The sequence below is a fragment of the Podospora anserina genome, chromosome 1 (assembly GCF_000226545.1).
Source record: "Podospora anserina S mat+ genomic DNA chromosome 1, supercontig 1".
NCBI classification, from domain to species: domain Eukaryota; kingdom Fungi; phylum Ascomycota; class Sordariomycetes; order Sordariales; family Podosporaceae; genus Podospora; species Podospora anserina.
The window spans coordinates 392,101-413,965 of record NW_001914859.1 but is presented as its reverse complement, the minus strand read 5'-3'; the positions used below and the strand labels follow the sequence as shown (position 1 = coordinate 413,965).

Below are 21,865 nucleotides of genomic sequence, written 5' to 3'. Positions count from 1 at the left end.
TCTGTCTTGTCGCTTGAAATCTGTGGAATAGCGGCAATTATGCTCTCTATAGCAGCTGTCTTGCAACGATGAGGGGAGCGTAGATCTCATGATGCCACAGCTTCCTATCGCCGTTGAAAACAATGTTGACTGCCACTGGTGTATGACATCCACCTGTTTTCGTTGAAAGGCGTTTGACAGCAAGACGGCGCTCAGCGCACTCGTTTCACCTTTGTATGTGGAGATAGTCAGCCCGATCGCGTTACATATTTATCCTGTGTTACAGCACGGGCCGGTGAAAGCAATATAATGCCCATGACACAACTTGGGTTCTCAACCAATGTCGACAAGATGGCTGGATTTAAGATGCCCCACCATCGATTGAATGCACCCCATCGGCAAACTGCGGGGTTCTCCACTGCCGCGGGGTCGTTCAGGGACAATGTTTCTTCCCAACCTCGAGGATGCCGGTCACCAGAGGTAGAAAGCAGCCCGCCTGCCTCGGCAGCTAGAAATAAAATACTAGAAAGTTCCCATTGGTAATGGTCCCTCCCGCGACGCCCAAGCAGTAGGCGCTTGACACACACCACCACCCTCCACCTCGCTCAGGAACTTTGGCGGCTGTTGAGCACCCCCACTGCCTAGGCCTAGCTCCAAGCTGACCAAGCGCAAAGTGGAAAGCCCGATGGCGGATAAAAAACAATGGATGTCGTCACAATGCCAATAGCTGTTGCGATCATTGGGGGTCTCTCCACAATTGGGGCGGGAGAGCTCTCCTCTTGAGCGGGAACAGCAAAGAAGAGAACACCCCCGCGGCTTTTCGTCATAAACTCCCCAAAGTCCGCCTTCATCTCAGTCTTAACCCGTTCATAAATACTTCCTGGGCCCTTGATCTGGCTTCCAATTGATCCCTATTCCATCCCAAGTCCTGTCCCGTTTATTGTCAAACCATTCCTCCAATCTTGATCAAACATCTGCCCATCATGCCTGTTGTACAAAGCGCCTATGATCCCAAGGAAATGAAGTTCCGGTACCTTGGGAACACCGGATTGCAGGTTTCTCTTTTCTCGCTCGGCGGGTGGCTCACATACGGCGGCACCCAGAAGGGAGAGATTGTAAAGAAGATTCTCCAGACTGCTTGGGATCACGGTATTGTAAGTTCACAGTTCGCAAACGGGTTTAGTTAGGGGGTGGCTAACAGATTTTGTCAGCAAACCTTCGACACGGCCGAGACATATGCCAATGGCGAGTCTGAAGTCGAGATGGGACAAGCTCTCAAGGAGCTCGCTTGGCCCCGCGATGAGTACGTCCTCACCACCAAGGTCTTCTTCGGTACTGGTCGCAAGGAGCCGAACACCCGCGGTCTCTCCCGCAAGCACATCGTCGAGGGTCTCAAGTCGTCACTTGCCCGCCTCCAGCAGCCCTACGTCGATGTCGTCTTTGCCCACCGCCCCGATCCCACCGTTCCCATGCTCGAGATCGTCGAGGCCTTCACCCAGGTGATCCGCAACCTCAACTTGGCCTATTACTGGGGCACCTCTGAGTGGTCCGCCGCTCAGATCACCGATGCCATCAGATTGGCCGAGAAGCACAACCTCATCGCCCCCGTTGTCGAGCAGCCACAATACAACGCCTTCCACCGCGAGCGCTTCGAGGTCGAGTACGCGGATCTGTACAAGCATCACGGCTACGGCACCACCATCTGGTCCCCTCTTGCCAGCGGCATCCTCACCGGCAAGTACAATGATGGAATCCCCGAGGACTCGCGTTTTGCCACCAACAAGGCCTTCTTTGAGAATACTGTCAAGGAGCTCAAGAGCAAGGCTGGGCAGGCCAAGATTGAAAAGGTGCGCAAGTTGACCAAGATTGCGGAGCGTCTTGGAGGCAGTGTGTCACAGCTGGCGCTTGCTTGGGCTGCCTCGAACCCCAATGTTAGCACGGTTATCTTGGGTGCTACCAAGATTGAGCAGTTGGAGGACAACATCGGTGCGTTGAAGCTGCTGGAGAAGCTGACGCCTGATGTGTTGGAGGAGATTGAGGGCGTGTTGGACAATAAGCCCCCAGGGCCTAACACCTTTGGTAGACAAAGGAAGTTGTAAATCATGTAATTTCAGGCGCCTGGAGTCTCTAGAATATAGCTGTTGAGTTCTTGGCCTTGAGATAGACGGAAGCTACTGCTAGAAGGTTGCGAAGAAGACAACATGATTACCACTTCCGCGTTCTACCAACATATGCCTGTGGAAGACCGCGATACTTGGCTCAACCCGACTGCTTCAAACTATCTGCAAAACCTACTCGCGGGCCGCGAGCTAAGCTAGTTTACACCTCTTTGTTGGAAATTCCCCAAATCCTAAGTCCCAAGTCCCAAGTCTGTATTAACCCTCAACTGCGCAATCTTACAACCCCCTTGCAGTCAGGCCGCATTGCACATTAAAGTGATGTGATGAATCAAGCCAGTAAGTCAATATGAAGGCTTTTATTAACGACCTAGAAGCACCACCAATGAAGCCGCGCGCCCAATCACTTCAAGGCTTCAGCGGTCCCTTCCCTTGACCAGCATTCGGCCCCGTCGACAACCCCTGACTGGAGCCTCCACTGGCATTCATACCCGGAATTCCGGCCCCATGCTCGTGTTCAGGCGCAGGAGCCTGCTTATCTGCACGGGCGACCTTCGGGGAGAGCTATTTTTTTTTGGACTTGTCAGCGAGCTTACTCTTTGGGCACAATCAAGAAGGCGGGGAAGGAAGACCAACATTCTGGTCGCCGGCGGAGCCGTGGGCAATTTGCTGACCTGTTTCTAGGTGGTCGTTCTCGTTCTTGGGACGGTTGGATACTTCGCTGTGAGAGGGAGCCATTGTGTAGGTAGGTAAGGTTTCTGTCCGTGGGTGTTATGCGTGGAAAAAAAGTGAGAGAGGAAACAGCTTGATGGTATCTAGAAGTGTTTGGTTGTTGTGGTTGGTCTTTAGAAGTCACACAAAAGGCAAATACCGTGTTACTGCGCGGTGAGCTTTATGTGGTTCGAGCAGATGGATGATGTCTATGATGTCATATCGAAAGTGCGGAATTGGTAGCCTTTCGGCATTACCTCACCATGTTTCAATTGTTATATCATTTATGGGTCCCTATGTTGTTTGTGCGGTCAAATGAAGATCAGGTCATCTTAGCCGCCAAGTGGTCAATACATTGAAGAATACAAAATTAGTACGCCTCGAGGACACATAATAACTGCTTCTTCTACAAACCGTTCCAGCCAGTTTGAGAGTTACTGTCATCGGAACAGGCACGTATACATACTGAATCCACCATGTCTCTTTTCAATCCCACCCCAGTTTTACACCATTACCTCTTCACCGTTCCTGAGAGCTCCGTGGGCACCCTATGATCAAGGGTCTCATTGGATTTCTTCACAAATGTTTCACCGCCCGGCACATCAGGGTCATGCTCCCACTGGAGAGTCTCGATATGACCCTTCTCATCTGTGCCAAAATGAAAGACATAGGTTGGCACATCAAGGTCTGGCCATCGAGTCCACATGTCATCATAGGCGGCGGCGCTCTGCTTGGCCAGGGAAACGTAGTCGTTCTTCTCGCTACAGTCGTCCGGCCCCGACGTTGCCCACCCTGCGCTATACCATTGTCCATCAGCGTCGGGATCCAGGGGTATATGTGATGTCAGAAGTTCTTTGACACTCTTGAGCGGTGGCAAGTTCTGGTCTTGGCTTATTCCACTGCCTGTTTCCAAACGCCAGGCATCCAACACAGCCTTATAATACACCAAGAGATCATTGACACTACTCTTCACCCCATTGGCTGCTTGTTGGACGGTCCCTTCAGAAATTTGGGGTCTTCCAACACCCGTGAGCGTCCCATCCGGGCCAGGCATGTATCCACGAGCCCAATTTTCCTCTGGGGGGTGAGCGGCCGTCGTTGTGTCTTGCAAGCTCAACGTTTGAAGTATTCGAGAAGTAACGAACTCGCCCCAGGACTATCCTGACGCGTAGGCAATGATGTTTGTTAGAATGTCGTAGCCGAAGTTATTATAAGTCCATTGCTCCCCCAATGGTTGAGCCGCCTCCATATAGGAGACCATTGGTAGCGTGTCGTTCTCACCGAGTAAAATCTCAGGTCCGTCTTGCTGCCACAGTGCGTTCTTGCTTGCAAGACCGGTTCGACGGGAGAGGAAATCAAGCAACGTGCTTTGAGAATTGATTGCGTCGTTTGCATGGTGGAAGCCTGGAAGGATATCACACATGCGGTCTCCGAATGCCAATTTTCCATCGGCTACTAACAGAGCAATAGCGGCTGCCGTGAAGCTTTTCGAGAGAGAGGCAAGGTGATAAACCGTACGCTCATTTCCTCTACATCGCGATACCCGTAGCCAGCGACATGCAGTTGGTTTGTTTGACCGTCGAGAACGCCAACGGAAGCTCCAGCAGCACCGGATACATGTAGGATCACAAGGATGGAGGGAGTCAACTCTTGCAGACGGGAGCACTCGGTTACTGCTTTCATCGTATGTTTGCGGGCGGCTGGGATCTTCGGGGTACGTCGGAAGAGACGGGGGAATTGACGTAGTGTGTCGGGGAGATGGCAGAAAAGAGCCATCGGCGCTAGGTTCGTGTGAGGAATGGTGGAGGAGGTTGTTATCTCGAAAGAATCCGTTAGCACGAAGGTGGAGTTGGCATCCCGCAGGACGAGAATTATATGGAAAGAAACTCAACTCCTCAAAGGAATAGAAATATCGGACAATGGGCATTTGGCCGACATCAGATTGGGCTCGCGTAAGCGAATTGGGCTTTGGAACGGTACAAGTGGCATGTGGTGTTACGGAGGCAGACAAGTAGGATACGTCCTCAGGGAGATGTGTTGTCCAAAGTTTCAGCAGATGGGATAAATGCCCCCACCCTTTGGCTGCAGCTGGGCGCGCAAGAGGGTCGGCCAACAACTTCTTCAAGCAGCCATGATGTGCCCTCCCTAGTGACCAACATCACCTGGTCCCCGAATCCTTCTTTTGTGGGTCGCGAAGACACAATGCAAGAGATTCATGATTATTTCATGACTCGAAGATCGTCCCAAAGTGAGAATCCTGCATGCATTGTAATTCACGGCCTGGGAGGACAGTGCCAAGGACGAGGAAGAGGATGGTATAGCTCATGAGATTTGTACCTGGGTCGGAGGCTTACCACTGGCTATTGTCACGGTCGCAGGGTACCAGAAGTGCTCATCGTCCTCGATGGTCGAGATTTTCAAAAGTCTTCAGAAGACATGACAGATTTGGGCAAGCTCTGGCACAGAAACTCTACGCAATTATGACAGGACATTGTCAATCGTCTTCGACCTTGCCTTGTCCAAGATCAGCAAACAGTCTCGTCACTTCCTACATATCTTGGCATTCCTCAGTCCTCATGGTATACCGGAAACACTTCTCAGATACTCGGCAGGACATGGCTTATCATCTCTTCAGTTCATGAATGACGAGGAGAAGTATCTTTCAATACGACGAGACCTAGGTCTCCGACAGCTCGTCAAAAGACAGGAAGGGGACGGTGGGCATCAACTCGAAATTCACCGTTCTCTGCAGATGAACTTGCTGGACGGCCTAGCCAAAAACGAGGACGCTTCACTCCGTGCCACAGTATGCATGGAAGTCATTGCCATGCTGAACGCAGTACCGCCACAAGCATCACGCCTGGCCCAGAACGAAAAGAAGATATGGCCCGAGTTCACCCGATACGTACCCCAGGTACTCGCATTGCGGCGAAACTCACTTTGCCCTGAGCCTCCCATGGATTTCGACATTGAGTTTGCCAAAATGCTGTCCAACATTGGATGCTTCCTTTGGCATATGGGGCAGATCAGAGAGTGTGACTTGGCTATGAAGACAGCCGATGAGATTATCAAGAAACAGCCAACCTCGGTTGGAGAGAGTGCAGAGTGTAAGGCTCTCATTAGTGACATTTATCTTGTTACTGGAAGATTGGCCGACTGCATCGGTGTCAGTCGATGTGGGGTAAGTTTGGAGTATCGTCAAGTACTGCTCACGCTGCGGGAAGAAGAAACTGGCCAGCATCCCTCCCAAAGAGGTAACAGTCGAGGATCAGATCCGGTGGGGAAACCCAAAAGGGGACCTTGCTTGTGCCTACCTGCAACGCGGCCAGTTTGAGAAACACGCGAAATCATGGAGGAGCTATTGATCTACTACAAAAAATGGGGCCCCGAAGACGAATACCCTTTCGAGTACTCAAAGTACTACCACCATCTTGGCCACGTCTTGATGGCAGAAGGCCATCAAGACTAAGCTATCGCGTTTTCTCGCAAGGGAATGGAATTGGAGGGGCCCAAGCTGGCGGGGAAGACTCAACAGTCTTAATTTCCCGTTATGGCCTGGCATGTTTGTTGTTCAATGCTGGGAGGGTGCAGGAAGCCCTTGATGAACATCAAAAGGTGCTCGAGGCAAGGATTGAAGTGTGTGGGAAGAATGCCCAATTTACACTTAAGAGCCATGAGGCAATGGGAATACTTCTGCATCTAGAAGGTCGCAATGCTGAAGTTGAGCAAGTGAATGATACACACCTCAGGTTGCCTTGGTCTACCGTATGTTGCCTTATACTGACCCCAAGAACAGGCAAGAGTTTGAGTGCTGTCTCAATAGGCACTATCGAAGCAACTGGACAACTGAAGGTGTGGCTCGAGCTCAGTATTGGTACTCAAAGGTGTTGACTGCTTTGTCGCGGCCTGATGATGCAGCAAAGCAGCTGAACAGTGCGAAGAAAGTCAAGGGTGAGCTTTTGAAGGAATATAGCGAATTTCTTCATGACGACCTTGACAATGAGGCAGCTGTGTATGACCAGATGCTTCCCATGTGGATACTGCAAACATCAGGTCCGCTTCAACAAGGTGGGAGAAAACGTGGTGAGCAATTGCCGCCCACCTTAGGTTAGTAACCCAAGCCCAAGCATGTATTGGTCATAGGGCTTGGTTTGCTTAGGTAGTTTCTGCTTTCGCGCATAGGTACTCTATAAATTTTGCTATTTTCTGTAGATTACCTATTACCGCCTTTTTTTCATCTGCTTATTTGGGCTCACAGTGACCTTGCTCGACAGAAAACGGTCACCTTGAACATCTCCATCCCCTGATTTCTTGTAGCTGGAGAGGGTTGTCGCCCTTACAGGTGATCTCTCCCATCTTCATTCCTATCAGTAAAGCACCAAGACAAGAAATTACACGTGTTCTATAATCTGTCAACAACTTAAGCCTTAGGTTCATCCAGAGCCACTCGGAGAAACCGAAGGCCTGTCACGGAAACACGACAGCAATGCTCACGCAGGACCCAAATGCTTGGTGTTGAGACACCAAGCTGAAAGGGATCGTACGACGGCAGCCCAACTCCACAGTTGGACCCCGCCGCTCCGCATCGTCCGGGGACGATCCTGGGCCCCGATCGCCACTCGGACGGAGGTAACCGTCGGGCGGAACGGCTAACACGGCAGCCAAGGTTTGGCTAAGCCTTTGATACGCGTGGCGCGTGTCCACGATCTCGGCGGTCTGGCGACTTGAATCGACGAAAGCCAGGCGAAGCTGAACCCAAGTGGGCCCCGGAGTGGGACCGCGACTGTTTCGTCCGACTCGAGCGGCGGCAAGTGGCCAGTGCTTGCGGCGGTGCGGTGAGGTCTGGACCACAAGGGTCCTCAAAGTCCGACGACCGCTCAAGATGACCCCATTGCGAACTGTTGGTCTATATAAGCTGTAGTCTTGGACCGACCTTGCCTCGATATCCTCACACAAACATCCACACAAAACCTCACCACCTTGCGGCCTTTGCCCTATTTCCCCCTCTGAAGATATCAACTACACACAGACCGCCCCATCAGACTCACCAGAAACCTTCACCATGAGCTACCACAACAACAACAACAACAACCAGGGCAGCAATGTCCAGGGCGAAGCTGCCTCTTACTACGCCGCCGCTGCCCAACAGACCCAACAGCACTACCAAGGCAGCAACCCACAACATGGCGATCAACAGGAGCGTGGCTTCCTCGGCGCCGTTGGTGGTGGTATAGCCGGTGGTTTCGGTGGTAACAAGATTGGCGGCAAGACCGGCCACAGCAAGCTGAGCACCGTCCTCGGCGCTGTTGCCGGTGCAGTTGCCGGTCACAAGCTGCAGGACGGTGTTGAGGACTGGAAGGACAAGAAGGACGAAGAGAAGGAGAAGAAGAAGAAGGAGGAAGAGGACAGGATCCGCCGCGAGGAGGAGGAGAAGAGGAAGAGAGAGGAGGACGAGAAGAGACGGAAGGAGGATGACGACAGAAGGAGGAGAGATGACGAGGACCGCAAGCGCAGGGACGAGGAGGACAGACGCAGAAGAGAGGAGGAGGACCGGAGACGCGCTTCTCAGCCACAGCAACAGCAGCAACACCATCACAGCAACCAGCCTCGCGATAACGGTGTTAGCCATGGCGGCAACTTCAGCGGTTCCGCCAAGGATATCCGCTTGGACGCCCACGGCGAGTTCATGCTGCACTGCGAGTGCCGCCGTCTTGATGGCTCCTACCAGCCCACCAGCATCAGCCTGAACAAGATCATCGAGAACAGCAACGGCAACTTCCGCTGGACTTCTGGCGGCGCCAACATCAACAGCTGCGGCAACAAGCCCAGCAGCGTGACTGTTCAGCCCGGCGACACCCTCCGCGACATTGCCCAGCGTCACGGTACCAACTGGCAAGAGCTGGCCAAGATCAACTGCCTCCAGAACCCCGATTTGATCCACCCCGGTCAAGTGATCAAGCTTCCTGGAGGTGGTAGCCAGGGCGGCCAGGCTGGCGGCAACTTTGGTTCTTCGGCGAGAAATGTGCGCCTTGAGGACTGCGGCAAGAGACTGGTTGCTGAGCTTCGCAGAGGTGATGGCTGCTGGGTCAGCAGCTCCCTCAATCTGGATGAGCGGATAGGAAACGCCAACGGTACTCTACAGTTCAAGTAGGGGGTTGATGGGATGGCGTCTGTCTGAGCTGGTATTGGATAGGATACAGTAGAAACTTTTAATACAGATTTTTGACATGGTAGTTGTGCCTTTCCTTAATCTGTCAGAATAACACCAAAAGCGCACAAGCTAAACCGGCGTATCGCAGTATGTTTCAGTCTTGTAGTGAGATCCTCGGCACTGAAAAAAACCTCGCTACTGATGATGTCCTGCACCACGACCCCTGAGCAGCAAGCCGCCCGATAGACTGCGAACACTCTACTATACTCCTCAGTACCACTTGACGCGCAAGCACGAGAGATCAGATTGCTAAAGCTTCACCCGGGAGCGGACGACGAGCGTATATCTGGGAGAGTTGTTTGCACAAAGTCTCGACCGTCCTCCGGAATTCAGCGCGTTGTCGTACGCCTGGCACCAAGAAGTGAATACCTCGAGCACGGATCAAACAGGAGGAGGGTTACCGTCACTCAGACTCAACAGGCATGTTGTCAATGTCTCAGCAATCCTCCACGCTGCACTGCGGATAATTCGTCCCAAATTCTGCAATGGATTGCCCCTCATGCTGTGGGTAGACGCTATTTGCATCGACCAGGCGAATATCACCGAAAAGAATACACAGATGCCACTCATGTGCACAATCTACTCTCATGCAACTGTCCTAGTCTGGCTTGGGACAGGGAACCAATCTACCGACCAAGTCATGGATTTGAGACAGGAGTTGGCCGTTCGAGATGCAACTATCCCGGCTGCCCAACATTACAAAGACACGTCGGATTCATTACAGCAGATAAGATTCATTTGGCCTCATGTTCAATCCTTGATGCAATAATGGGCATATCCAACATCCTTTTTGCCCCTGGTTCCGGAGAACGTGGATCCTTCAGGAGTTTACCCTGCCTAGTAAGCCCCCGTTGATGATGATAGGCAACTCGAGCATGTGTTGGGACTGCTTCTGCTTGGATTCGACCAGCTCCGGGTTCACCTTACGCCTAGCTATTTTGAAACCGATTATCCAGCGTTCCAACAACGGTTTAAACTGGACTTTTTTCACACGACGATGGATAACTTTTGGCTAGAGCGGCCCTGCAGCTACGGAATATAGTGCAGGCAACAAAAGGACACCTGGATTTGAAAGAACTTATCCTGATAACGAATCCACAGCTCGTGTCAAATCCAAGAGACAAGATCTACGGCTTACTAGGACTTGAACCCCGCGAAGCGACATTTCATATTCCGGTAGACTACAGCGCAGATGTTCAGTCAGTCTTCGCCACCTTTGTTCAGTATTCATTCGGTCAATCCGGCAGTCTCAATATTTTGTCATGGTGTGCCGGTTTGCGGGAATGGGATGATGAGCAACCGTGGCCAAGTTGGTTGCCACGTTTGGATCAGCGGCTCGTTCGTGCTCCATCAGCTCCGCTCCCGCTGGTAGGCATAACCTACCGACGGGCAGCAATATACCGTGCCTCTGGATGTCTCTCAAATGAATTCCAACTCGCCCAAGGTCAACGACTGGGTGTATGGGCCTTTCCGGTAGATGAAGTGGAGCTAACCGACAATGCTTTCCGCACACAGCCAGCAGGCCGAAACCGACAACCCGATTCTGAAGCGTTCGCGAATGTGTTCTCTCGCGTTGCTCAATCATGTGGGACCTGCTTTGGCTGTCAGCCACAAACAACACGTGTTGATGAGAGTCAGGAAAAAGACAGGAAAACAGACGATCAAACCGAATTTCGAACACAAAACGGAGTCTTCAACTATTGCCACTTGTTCAAACCCCAATTACAGCCCAAAAATGCCTAGGGAACCGCTTCTCAGGCTACCATGTGCCGACATGGGGATTTGTTACTCATCGCGAGATGGCAGCACTCTAGGAACGCATGGGACGACAGAGCTAATCAGCTTTCTGGCAGGCACCTGGGACTATCAATTCACCTTGCCCTTCCAATGAGGCTCTTTGGAGGACAAGGATAGGAGACGTTGTACCTCATGAATCCCGAAGCTGCACTAGTCCAGCACATGAGTTTGCGAGAGATGAACTGGTTTACTACCTACAAACTCTGTATCCCGATGAGGCATCGCTATTACTGCACTACTGGAGGGCAAAGAAAACCAGAATAAAAACCCATGGGCTTCTTGGAAATTGGGAGGGCGACGTGGACAAGCTCAGTCGTTTTGTAATGGATGTAGCTGTTTTCTGCTCAGATATCTCACATTGTTTTTCACTCACGCTGTGCGTTTGTCACGCCGGGAGGATGGATGGGATATGGGCCCGCTCACACCATGCCAGGGGATATGCTGGTGATTATCAGCGGCGCGGGTATGCCATTTCTTGTACGTCCACGAGATGATGGGAGTGGTGAGTATTTGCTGGTTGGTGAGGCATATGTCCACGGTCTAATGCATGGGGAGTATTTCGACCACTGCCCCGCCTTTCAAGATGGAAGGTTGAAGAAAGGGCAGGGCACGCAACTTTATAAGTTTACGCTCCCTTGATTGAGCATCGGACTCTCTTTGTCGCAGGATGCATTGCGTCCATGCCAAGCCCGAAAACAAACTCGGCGAGATCCATGTACACTTGCTTGGACCGGGCCAATGTGACCAAGGCACGGAAGCTGGGTTGCAGTAAGGTGGAGGGTCGGCAACCATGGTAAACAGCGCGGATGGTCGACAAACATCAAGGATCAAGATCAATACGCCGTCTCTGATTTCAAGGTTAGGCCAGTCTGCATCGACACAGTAACCGACAACCCCAAGGGCTTATCCATCTGATCGGCCGCTTAGAAGATCATCTATGCATGATTTCGTCTGGTCTGAGGTTCTATTATTATCTCCCACCTCCTTGAAGTCAGGCCAGACGACGGTTGATGGAATGGTTGTGTTGACATATTTCTGGTCAACTCCTCGTCTCTGATTGGTGCGCCTGGCCCTTGGTCTAAAGAAAGCTTCAAACACGCAGGGGATGGAGCCAGCAGGAAACAACAAACTCAAAACTCGACATTGGTTTTTCTTGCTTGAAGAACCTTGCTGTATTACCATCGGCAATGGCTTCGTTGAGGTAGTGTAGGCGACTTTCTCCTTTTGTCCACCAAATCGCAGTGACAGGTTACTTCGTCTGAGACGGAGAGCTGAAACACTTTCTCCAGGTTCCCAAGATCTTGGCACCAAACCCCAAGGGCACGCTACGATCCCCACAGGGGCAACCGAAGACCCAATGGCTGCCGCTCAATGCAACCTCGAGCGACTGAAGAGCCGCACCACACTTCTGATGAAGCTAGCGCGAGGACGGCACATCCCAGGGTTCGAGACGACTGATCGACGTGGGGTTTCAGACTGCCAGTGCACTTTTGGGAACCTACCAACTTCCGGGTTCGTTGAAGCGCGCCAGCTGCCGCTGTTGACGATGTTTTGGCACCCTGGCTCGAGCCTAGGAGATTTTTCCAAACAGGAGATGGGACTAAGCATGAAGGTTCGAAGTGCAAGGTAACATCGAGCCAGGATGTGTCAAATCCAACGCGATGGTGTCTCGTAGGAGAACAGACGCTTCGTCCCAATTGTGCCTCTTTAAAAGGGGAGGTTCATCCCACCTTTTTTCCAGAGCCCTTTTCTCCTTTTGGTCGTCAGTTCGATACTCGACTTTGCTGTTTCTTCCTTTCTTCGCCCTTTCCCTCCTTTCTTTCAACGTCACCAGGGTTGATCCCTTTTTTTCTTTCTTTTAACGACAATCCTTTTGATTCTGCATCATTACTTACGACAACGTTCCTTTTTTTGTTTCCTAACGACAAAGCCACAAAATCAGACGAAATGGCCATCACATTGTCCTGGAGACACGCCGTTCTGGCATCCACTCTTTTGTTCGGTCAAGCAGTTCAGGCTGTCCCTGCTCCTCAGGATGGTGCTGTTGTTGTAACTGTCACATCCGAGGCTGTGGTGGTCACCGAGACCGCGGTGGCCGAGACGACCGCCGCCGAGACCGTCGCCGAGACCACAGCTGTTGAGGAAACAGAGGTGGTAGTAACCGAGACTCCTACCGCAACCGAGGAGATCGAGGAGATCATCTCCACCATCACCGAGGCAACCGCTACAGCCACGCCTGTTGTTATCGTCAACGGCACCGAGCCTGCGAGGGGAAAGAAGAACAACAACAATAACAACAACAGAGGCAAGGGCAAGAATAACAGCAACATCCGTCTTCAGGATCTGCTCCAGCTTATTGGAGGAGGCAATGCCAACATCAACGATCTCTTGAGGCTCATCGGAATCGGAGGGAATGGCCTCAACCTCGGCGCCGGCAACAACAACCTGAACCTTGGCGGACTTCTCAACTTGATTGGCGGCGGCAGAGTCAACCGTGTCGTGCGGGTCGATGACTCCGACGACGAGCTTGATATCGATGACGTCGATGACATCCTGGAGCTGCTCCTCGGCCAGGTCCTCAGAGGCAACGGCAACGGCAACGGTAACGCTCAGCTCAACCAGCTCCTCCAGCTTGTCACTGGTCAGCTCCAGGGCCAGGGCCAAAACGTCAACAGAGGCCAGCTCAACCAGCTTTTGGGCTTACTTGTTGGTCAGGCTCAGGGCAAGGGCAAGGGCAATGCTAATGGTGCTATCAATGACCTTCTCAGACTCGTTGGTGCCGGTGCCCAACAGCTTCAAGTTGGCAAGGGCAAGGGCAAGGGCAAGGGTAATGCCGCTGTTGTTCTTGCGCGTCAGGCACCCGAGGGCAAGGGTAAGGGCAAGGGAAAGGGAAAGGGAAAGAACAATGGAAACGACACCGACTCCGACACTGACGGCATCGACTCTGACACTGATGGCGAGGACTCTGACAGCGACTCTGACAATGGCAGAGGCCGCATTGGAAAGAGGTCGATGAGAAACGGGCAGAGATTCTACCGTCTCTAAGTCGAAATGATGGGGAGAAGGAGGAGGAGTAAGAAGGGTGAAAGCAGATAACCACCACCCGGGCGGTGCCGAAAGGGGGAGAGAAAAGGCCGGCTCGATGCCATTTTTATGTACATGATATGATACCTCGAAGTCGAATTTTTATTCGTTCACCACGTGTTTGTTCGTCGCCGTGAAGTGATATGCTTGAGCGTGCACTCCATGTATAAGCAATCATCATCCCATCAACCTCAATCCTAACCTCATAATACGGCTGCCGGTACCAAAACCTAGTCAAGAGCAACTCTCTTCCAACAATAGCCCCAAATCTTTCTACTTTTTCCTTCTCCTCCCGCTCAGCACAAACAACCTCGTCCTTGGCGTCAATGCTAGTCCATAACCCCGTATCACGCGAGATTTTGGCCCTGTAGCGACACATTCTCTTGCTGGACTGAGTCCGGAAGCCGATCTATTTCCTGTAGAGTCAACAACTGTATAAATTTTTTTTTTTTGGGGGGGGGGGGGGGGTTGGAGGGGGATAAACAAACCGTAACTTCATCACCAACCCTGCAAACACCAAACTGCGGCACCTGGCGCAACCCCCCTCCCGGTGTCTCCTTTTTCACCCAGTGCTCTTGCACCCGGCCGTCGAATACCTCTAAATTGACGTCGTGTTTGGGGCTGTCGGGGCCGAAAAAGTCGAGTGCTAGTTGGGGGCTGTATAACCATAGTAGGGTGAGGACGCAGTCACAGGCACGGAAGGTGCTCGGGTCGGTTTCCGGGGTGACGCTGTCTGGTGGGAGAAAACGGGGATAGCCGGGGGGGCCGTCGGGGTTGGTGAAGAGGAGGGTTTGGGAGGGGCTGAGGGATGAGGTGAAGACTGCTGGTGTGAGGGAGGAGGGGGGGATGGGGAAGATGGGGTTTGTGAGGGAGGGTCCGGAGGGGGTGTTGTTGAAGATGGCGATTACGGAGGGTGGGGCCAAGGTGCCGGGTAGGCAGGGGAATGGGGGTGCAATGAGAGGGTCCTCGGGTTCGGGGGCCGAGTGATGTTGTTGCTGCTGTTGCTTCTGGGTTGTGTTTGGTTGAGAGGCAGGTAGGGTGCTGCGTGGAGAGCGAAAGTAGCCCAACTTTGGCAGAGCAGGGGGCTTGCCAGGGGTCGGCTGGACTGGCGAAGTTGACAGAGATGTTTGCTCAGAGGTGGACTTGGAGCGCGCTGGGGCACGAGCAGAGGGCGGCTGGGGACGCAACGATGGTGGAGGGCGCGCAGAAGGCAATGGCGTTTGCGTGATTGGCTGGGTTCGCCCCGGCGTTACCGATGGCCCGGGGACGCGGATGGAACTAATATTGGGATGAATCTGGAGTAGATTGCGGCGTGCGATCGCGAGGAGGTTTTCCTCGGATGACTGCCTATCATCAGACGAAGAGGACACCAAGGAGGACACAGAAGGCGAAAAGATTCGCGAAGGTTTTGATGTAGACATATTGATGGTTGGTTCCTGCTTCGGTCGTTGGAGCTTTTGCCAAATTTCTAAAACGGCCTTTTAGTTGTTGTGTAGGTCGATTGTGCTGTAGGCAGCGCTACCAAGGATGCTTTTCTGCCGGGATTTAAATGGCAAAACGTTTCACTCTCCGCAAGCTAAATTTATGACTTTGGAACAGATGGCTCGGTAGCAATGGAGCAACTGCCATCTCGCGGCGATTATCAATATTCCTCGCAATGGGTTTCATTCTCCAATATAATCCAGGTAAAAGAAGACTTTTGTATACCTAGGTAAGAAAGCATCATCTCTAGATAGCAAGATAAAGTGCAGCTGCACTTCCAGGTTACCAACATATTCTCACTACTGTAAACATCACATCTCACAATACATTTGTCATCTTAGGTTCCATTTGTATCCCATTTCAATCTCTTTATGGAAGACATGAATGGACTGTTGCCTTCCAGGTTGTCTTGGATAAAAGAGGAGACCTTTCTTTCTTGCAGAACTTAGGTCCTGCAGAGGTAAGATGAATGTCAAGATACCACCAACTGGCGGACCCGTTAGAACACATTGTTCATATACAGAGACCATCTTACCTAGGTAATTCGGTATCTTTAGAGCCAAATATCCCGTTATACACACCACTCAGGGCAAATAACAATGGTAATCTGCATTACTCTCAATATGTAGACTTGAAAAGGAAAGATGCCTGGAAGTCCGGAAGCAGCTGGCATGACGACAGGATGGAAGCAAAGGAACGCAACTTTCAAGAACTAGGCACAAGGTAATTTTGTCAGAACATTATGACCACGCCAAACAGGTCTCCAACACAGGGAGCTTTGAGCGCTCGTGTACCACCAGTGTTCACAATTCAAAGAGCAATTCTAAGGGCTAGATCAATGATCATTCTCTACGGTAGGTAGCTTCCCATCTCTGCCTACCTACCAGGTCTTCACACTAGCAGGGGCCGCCCTGGACTCGCGATCGGAAAGTTGTTTCATTCCCATGTTGGCTGTTGGAGAGAAGTGATATAATTGGAGAGAAGTAAGATGGTTCGAAAAGAGTAAGAAAAGGTCCTCTGATTCTCTGAACGAAGAATAAATACACGAGGATATCTGCTGGAGGCTGGAAGTGGCGGGAAATGGGGAAATTATATCTGTGCAGAGAAGTCCGCTGGTTGACTGGGAGCTGATTGCTTGACTTGGGATGACAGACTTCGGATGACATACTTGGGTGGCTCCATGAGTCAACCCTTACAATAGGCAGAATTCTTGCTGAGTATACCCACCTCCAGACTCACACGCCTTGAGTTGCTCCCCGTGGATGGTTTGGCTTGGTCAGGTCTTTTCCGCTCTTGGTACCTTGATTATCTCAGATATGAAGGAGAAACAAGACGAAATTTGAGACTATTAATGAAAAATACAGATTTCAAGAAGAGCGAGCAACTAGAGTGTGCTAATCTGGAAAGAGGCCAAAGTCCTCTCACACAGCCTTGTGAGAAGAGCTGGACAGCGGACTCACACTTGAACTACACAATCACGTATGGTACTCTGTTTGATAGCAGCTGCAATAAATATAAACAGCCGTCAACGTCATTCACCCAGCCCTTTGCCTCACCTAGCCTAGGTACTATTTTAATTTGGTAAGATTTTTCAAGAGAAACATGATCGATATTTTTTACCCACTTTTAATGTGTGTGTGAAGCAATGTGCCACACCAGATAAATATCATGCGTAAACAATACCCAAGCCCACACAAAGATTTGTGTATGAGTTGTATGCTTCACCTTATGTTGTGACACTAACATCATTCTCATCACTGGAGACCGGAACTTCACATGCGGCAAATACACAATCCAACTAACTCTGTCGGGATGACAAAGGTTACCCAAATGACAAATCTGACACCCGGGATACCAATTGGTTAAGGCTTGCCGGCTGATGCAAGGAATGTGTCTCAATCGGTCATGTGCTAGGTACCTATTTGACTGGGTTCATGAGCTCAGATCCAACTAGGTATCACCAAAAAAACCATACTATTGTTGCTGACTGGACTATCTGATTGAAGCAATTAATGCCAGCCTATATGAGCTTGTCATGACCATCAAATGTTGTCCTACGATCAGCATAAACTCATCTCTTGTGCTCCGAACACGGCATTTTTGACCCATCACATCGAGAGATTCCGACATTTTCCAAATGATTGGCGATGACGGGAAAGATCGGCTGCATGTTGCTGCCGCCATCAGGGGGCTGGGTATCCGTTCCGAAATTGAGGGTGTTGAGTGCCATTGTCTGTACTGAACACTTACACCACCGGCATGTCAACCACTCAATTCCGTTGAGGCTCAACATCCTCATGTAGGGTGATGTATCCAAGATAAGGTCTGGGCCTAGAACAGTTGTCGTTCCAAACCACATCGAACATATGACAGGGGCATGTCTTGGCAAAGCACATTCTGGCTTCCGACTGGTTGAAGATGATGTCGACTGGGAAAGGCGGCCGTTTCCGGACAGTGTCAATGACAGCAGTGACGTGCCTTGAAAGGGCACCAAACCTGGCAACAACTAGCACATGGCCATCTTACAAGTCAGCTCTCCTTTCAGGAGGAAAAGGATCGACAACGCCAAGATGCTGTTGGAATGCAAACCACCGAGCCGGAGAGACACGAAACATGGCATGGCAGTTTGCTGGGCCCAAGTGTCGGGGCCATACCTGACCAGTCCGAGTTGCTCGCTGACCACCTTTGTAAATGCCCTTTCGCATAAAAGAAGAATGCTGATGGCACCATTGCTCTTCACTACACAGACAGAACAATCGGACTGATTGTCGGTTGAGAAACAGTCCGCCGTGGGCTGGCTGGCGCCCCGTCGGCTGGTAGCGCAGGCTGCCACAGTCCAGAAAATGGACGGAAGCTTCCCCAGCTTCTTTCCCCGCAAACATCTTCGCATCCAAACCCCCGGCATCACTCGCTCCCTCTGACTGCCGTATGCCAAGTAACACCACGCCCTTGGCGGTTCCTTGGCGGTTTTTCTTAGCCAGAACCCGACTTCTTGGTCCAAAGACAACTCGGTACGACATTGCAGCGGAAAAGCGAAGGGGGCCTGCGGAGGGCTGACAACCTGTAGGACACCCCTACACCCCGTACCGTGCGGTTGGGCCTCTGGGATCGTCCCGGCCACGGGTGATACCAGCCCGTCCAGACTCAGCCCAAACTTCGTTCCTCCGATGGCACCAAAAGGGCACCGATCCACGACCACTTAAAGAAGCCAGCCCCCACTTGGTCCACGCCAAACTGATAACAGACCAAAGTCAACCTTGTGTTTCTTCGAACCATCCAAATTCTACCATCCCATCCCGATCTCCCCTTCCCCTAACAGCCATAAGAACTGCTCGACAAGCATCAGACGTTGGATCAGACCGGCAGACCATAGATACATGACCTGACCCTCAATGTACCCACGACAACCCAAGTTCCTCCACGAAAAACCTCCATAACACTACCTTTCATCCCAGCATCCGGCGCCATTTACACTTCAAGTAACAGACATCATGACATCAGACGCGGCGAACATTGCTGTCAGAGAGCGGAGACGTCAGTCGGCCCCAGCGGACTTGGAGCGACGCAACATCATGAAAGCCCTGACTGCCGCCGAACACTCTCGACGCCAGTTCATCCTTAACTATGCAGCAAGTAAAGACACTTCGCTGCTGATGCCGGGAAAGAAGTCAGATGTCGTCAAGCTATCGGAGCAATGGGTGGTTGGATGGCTTCACCAGAACAACCTTAACCCCGTCAGCAGTGAATTCTTCAAGTACACTGTTGACACCCACATCTGGTCCACCTACGGTATGTCCTATGTTACCCCTATTTACTCTACACCGCTCCTGACACAACTAACCGCTCTATCCAGTCGGAAACGCGGTGGAATTCCCGTTCTCCTTTATGCTCCCAGTTGACGACTCCACTGCCACCAGCCCCGTCAGTCGGCGGGAATCCGATAGCACCCAGGTTCGTCCCCTCAGCGAGGTGTACTCCTTGGACAAGGCCCAGACCAAGGAGAGCACACAGAGCGAAGAACAAACTTCATCCCAGCGCAAGGCGGACACGCGGCAGCTCCCCGTGCTCTCAGCTCAAACAGCCGCCAAGCAGTGGTCGTCCATGGGGAAACGGCAGTCGCCAACAGTGAGAGAGGTGCGGGCAGGAGAGAAGGACAAAAAACGGAGCTTTTCGTTGACGAGTATTGACGACCTCAAAATGACCAAGGCGAGCCCCACGAAAGTGCCTCTGTTTACGCGGTTGGGACGCTCATGGTCACGACGGATGTCTTCTACTTGACATGCTTGAGCAAACAGTGCTGGAGTGACCGACGTAGCATGCTGGAATGCATGCTGTCGTCTCACCGCCACTGCGTCGGTTGGGGTTCTGGGAGTGGAACCTGGATCTCGATCCAGTTGCCTAGCCATCGGTGGATGTTTTCGGAGTGGCAAAAGCCTGTTGTCTCTCCAACGGAACCCGGCAGACAACGTCTTCGTTCTCGACTGGAAGTGGTTGGGACCCACGGGAAGGGACATTATAAATTTGCTTGGCTTTTGCTTGGTATTGGGGAGTGTTTTCGGCGGTTGTTCTTGGCTGGAACACAAGCGTTTTTCAGGGGGGGATGCCGGATGGGACGGCGGTGAGTGGGGGTTACCGGAGCTGTGGAAGGTCCTTCAGCGGCTCATGTTCTTAGTGAAAGTCCTTCCTGCTCTAAATATGAATACGTGGGTGGAACTTTGTATAGTTATGAATGATGCTATGGAATTCGAAGGTTAGCATAAGCACCTAAGTACAGATGGAAACATAAGACTGTAGCCTTGCCACGACCTTGCTGGCAGTCTTCACTGCAGTCATGTCACAAACCCTAGCCTGATTTTGTACTGGATATCTTGTGCAATGTCAGACTTGGCCATATGATGTCTGATGTAGGTAGAAGTCTCACTCACCGTCTGCAATACAGAAGGCCACAAGTTTAATTCTCAAGGGATTTCAAATCACAATTTAAAGGGCAATGTTCGACCGCCAAGTTGCAAGTCAATATCTTTCTTTCACATCGCCTCCGCCAAGGTCCGTTGATGCCAAACCGGTGGCCACTCACAGTGTATTTCCAGTACATCCACAAGATTAACTATCAGCAAGTACCGTTGCCTTTGTTCGAAATTTGTTTGGTCTGCTACGTAACACACCAGCAGTTGTCCATTGTACCAGTGTGAGCCAGATTTTACGCCGTCGAGCAAAGTATGCCCCCAACACCTGACAAGGTTTGGCTCGACTTCCGTCTCACAACCTCTGAACCCATGCCCTCAGTGTTACCAATCCCGACAAATCACTGCCCACCATCCTATTTAATCTTTTTCTCAGCAACCTCCAGACCTGCCACCAATATCAAACCCACCCTTAAAAAATCTTGCTGATTCTAATTTCTTCCCCAAAACAATCACACAACAGTCGTTGACGTCAAACGTTATCAACATGTCGTCGCAACCTTCTAGCGAACGATGCTCGCGAGGCACCAAACTTCACATCCGAATTCACAATCCTCCAGAACCATTCGGCCGCTCTTACTTTTCCCAACGCCCAGAACCATTTTTTGCACAGAGGGACAACATCAGATTTGCGCTCAACAACCCACCGGCCGAAATTATGGCTTGGGAGGATATTCCCGAAGGCGATCGAGAAGAATGAACCATCATTATCGACAGCGATGTCCATCAGAGAGAGGGCGGAGGCCCTACCGTTGTGCCATGCTATTTTGACGACGACCCCTCGCAACGCTTCATGGCCAAAATTTACGATAACATCGACTATCCTTTGTTGAAGGCATTCGACTGTACAAACGTAGAGATGGACTGCGTGCCACGTGCGGGTCTGGGCTATGCGCTGGGGGCTCGTTCCTGCCCCTTTTCGTGGGCGCACACGCATGAGGGAGGGATATTCTCGTGTTGCCCCGGATTACCATGGATCTTGGACGTTCTCGCTTGAAACGCCACATGGCGCACGCTGTGTGCGTGTGATTTTGTTGGAGTTGGTAGACGGGAACTGGTGCGGGATATGATCACCCGGGGAACACTGCCAGACGAAGAAGTGCGCACATCCGTGCTACAGCAAGTCAAAGATGCGGTAACCTATCTGTGGTGGCAGTGCATGCTTTCCTTCGAACGCCGCGACCCAAGTCACATCATCATCCGCAAAGACGGCAAGATCGCCATCATGGACTTCACACGGGTTGCCCTATTCCCCTTTGCCAACATTGTGTCCCATCCCCATCATGAACCCGGTGATTCGGGCAAACCACGCTCCCCAATCTGGAGGAACTGGCGGTTCCCTCGACGAAACAGCAACGATTTCACGGACAGAGGCCCCTGGTGCGACTGGTTACCCAAGGCCTGGTTGACGGACAAGGAGTTGATGGCTCAGTGGTTGATCCGAACCTGGGCAGGCTCCGAGAAGTATAGGCAGCCAAATTGGGACCCGCCGAGTTGCATGCCCAATTGAGACCAGAAAC

At 51.7% G+C, this 21,865-nt stretch overlaps 9 protein-coding genes across 9 annotated transcripts; 6 read left to right on the top strand and 3 right to left on the bottom strand.

Moving 5' to 3' along the window:
- Positions 1–962: 962 nt before the first annotated feature.
- Positions 963–2,078, top strand: PODANS_1_1240 (uncharacterized protein; the record flags this gene model as incomplete). Its single annotated transcript, XM_001912277.1, has 2 exons — positions 963–1,133; positions 1,191–2,078. The coding sequence occupies 2 exons, from the start codon at positions 963–965 to the stop codon at positions 2,076–2,078; spliced, it is 1,059 nt and encodes a 352-aa protein (XP_001912312.1).
- Positions 2,079–2,504: 426 nt separating this feature from the next.
- On the bottom strand, positions 2,505–2,834 carry PODANS_1_1230 (uncharacterized protein; the record flags this gene model as incomplete). Its single annotated transcript, XM_001912276.1, has 2 exons — positions 2,505–2,660; positions 2,733–2,834. 2 exons carry the CDS (start codon positions 2,832–2,834, stop codon positions 2,505–2,507), a joined length of 258 nt encoding a protein of 85 aa, XP_001912311.1.
- Positions 2,835–3,318: 484 nt separating this feature from the next.
- Positions 3,319–4,734, bottom strand: PODANS_1_1220 (uncharacterized protein; the record flags this gene model as incomplete). Its single annotated transcript, XM_001912275.1, has 2 exons — positions 3,319–3,919; positions 3,974–4,734. The coding sequence occupies 2 exons, from the start codon at positions 4,732–4,734 to the stop codon at positions 3,319–3,321; spliced, it is 1,362 nt and encodes a 453-aa protein (XP_001912310.1).
- Positions 4,735–5,445: 711 nt separating this feature from the next.
- Positions 5,446–6,698, top strand: PODANS_1_1215 (uncharacterized protein; the record flags this gene model as incomplete). Its single annotated transcript, XM_001912274.1, has 2 exons — positions 5,446–5,988; positions 6,069–6,698. The coding sequence occupies 2 exons, from the start codon at positions 5,446–5,448 to the stop codon at positions 6,696–6,698; spliced, it is 1,173 nt and encodes a 390-aa protein (XP_001912309.1).
- A 1,171-nt stretch (positions 6,699–7,869) lies between these two features.
- On the top strand, positions 7,870–8,958 carry PODANS_1_1210 (uncharacterized protein; the record flags this gene model as incomplete). The annotated part of the gene is made up of 1 exon (XM_001912273.1): positions 7,870–8,958. The coding sequence occupies one exon, from the start codon at positions 7,870–7,872 to the stop codon at positions 8,956–8,958; it is 1,089 nt and encodes a 362-aa protein (XP_001912308.1).
- A 559-nt stretch (positions 8,959–9,517) lies between these two features.
- On the top strand, positions 9,518–9,787 carry PODANS_1_1200 (uncharacterized protein; the record flags this gene model as incomplete). The annotated part of the gene is made up of 1 exon (XM_001912272.1): positions 9,518–9,787. One exon carries the CDS (start codon positions 9,518–9,520, stop codon positions 9,785–9,787), a length of 270 nt encoding a protein of 89 aa, XP_001912307.1.
- A 2,975-nt stretch (positions 9,788–12,762) lies between these two features.
- On the top strand, positions 12,763–13,860 carry PODANS_1_1197 (uncharacterized protein; the record flags this gene model as incomplete). Its single annotated transcript, XM_001912271.1, has 1 exon — positions 12,763–13,860. The coding sequence occupies one exon, from the start codon at positions 12,763–12,765 to the stop codon at positions 13,858–13,860; it is 1,098 nt and encodes a 365-aa protein (XP_001912306.1).
- Positions 13,861–13,966: 106 nt separating this feature from the next.
- Positions 13,967–15,320, bottom strand: PODANS_1_1194 (uncharacterized protein; the record flags this gene model as incomplete). The annotated part of the gene is made up of 2 exons (XM_001912270.1): positions 13,967–14,308; positions 14,394–15,320. 2 exons carry the CDS (start codon positions 15,318–15,320, stop codon positions 13,967–13,969), a joined length of 1,269 nt encoding a protein of 422 aa, XP_001912305.1.
- A 3,552-nt stretch (positions 15,321–18,872) lies between these two features.
- On the top strand, positions 18,873–19,659 carry PODANS_1_1190 (uncharacterized protein; the record flags this gene model as incomplete). Its single annotated transcript, XM_001912269.1, has 2 exons — positions 18,873–19,170; positions 19,235–19,659. The coding sequence occupies 2 exons, from the start codon at positions 18,873–18,875 to the stop codon at positions 19,657–19,659; spliced, it is 723 nt and encodes a 240-aa protein (XP_001912304.1).
- Between the last annotated feature and the right edge of the window lie 2,206 nt (positions 19,660–21,865).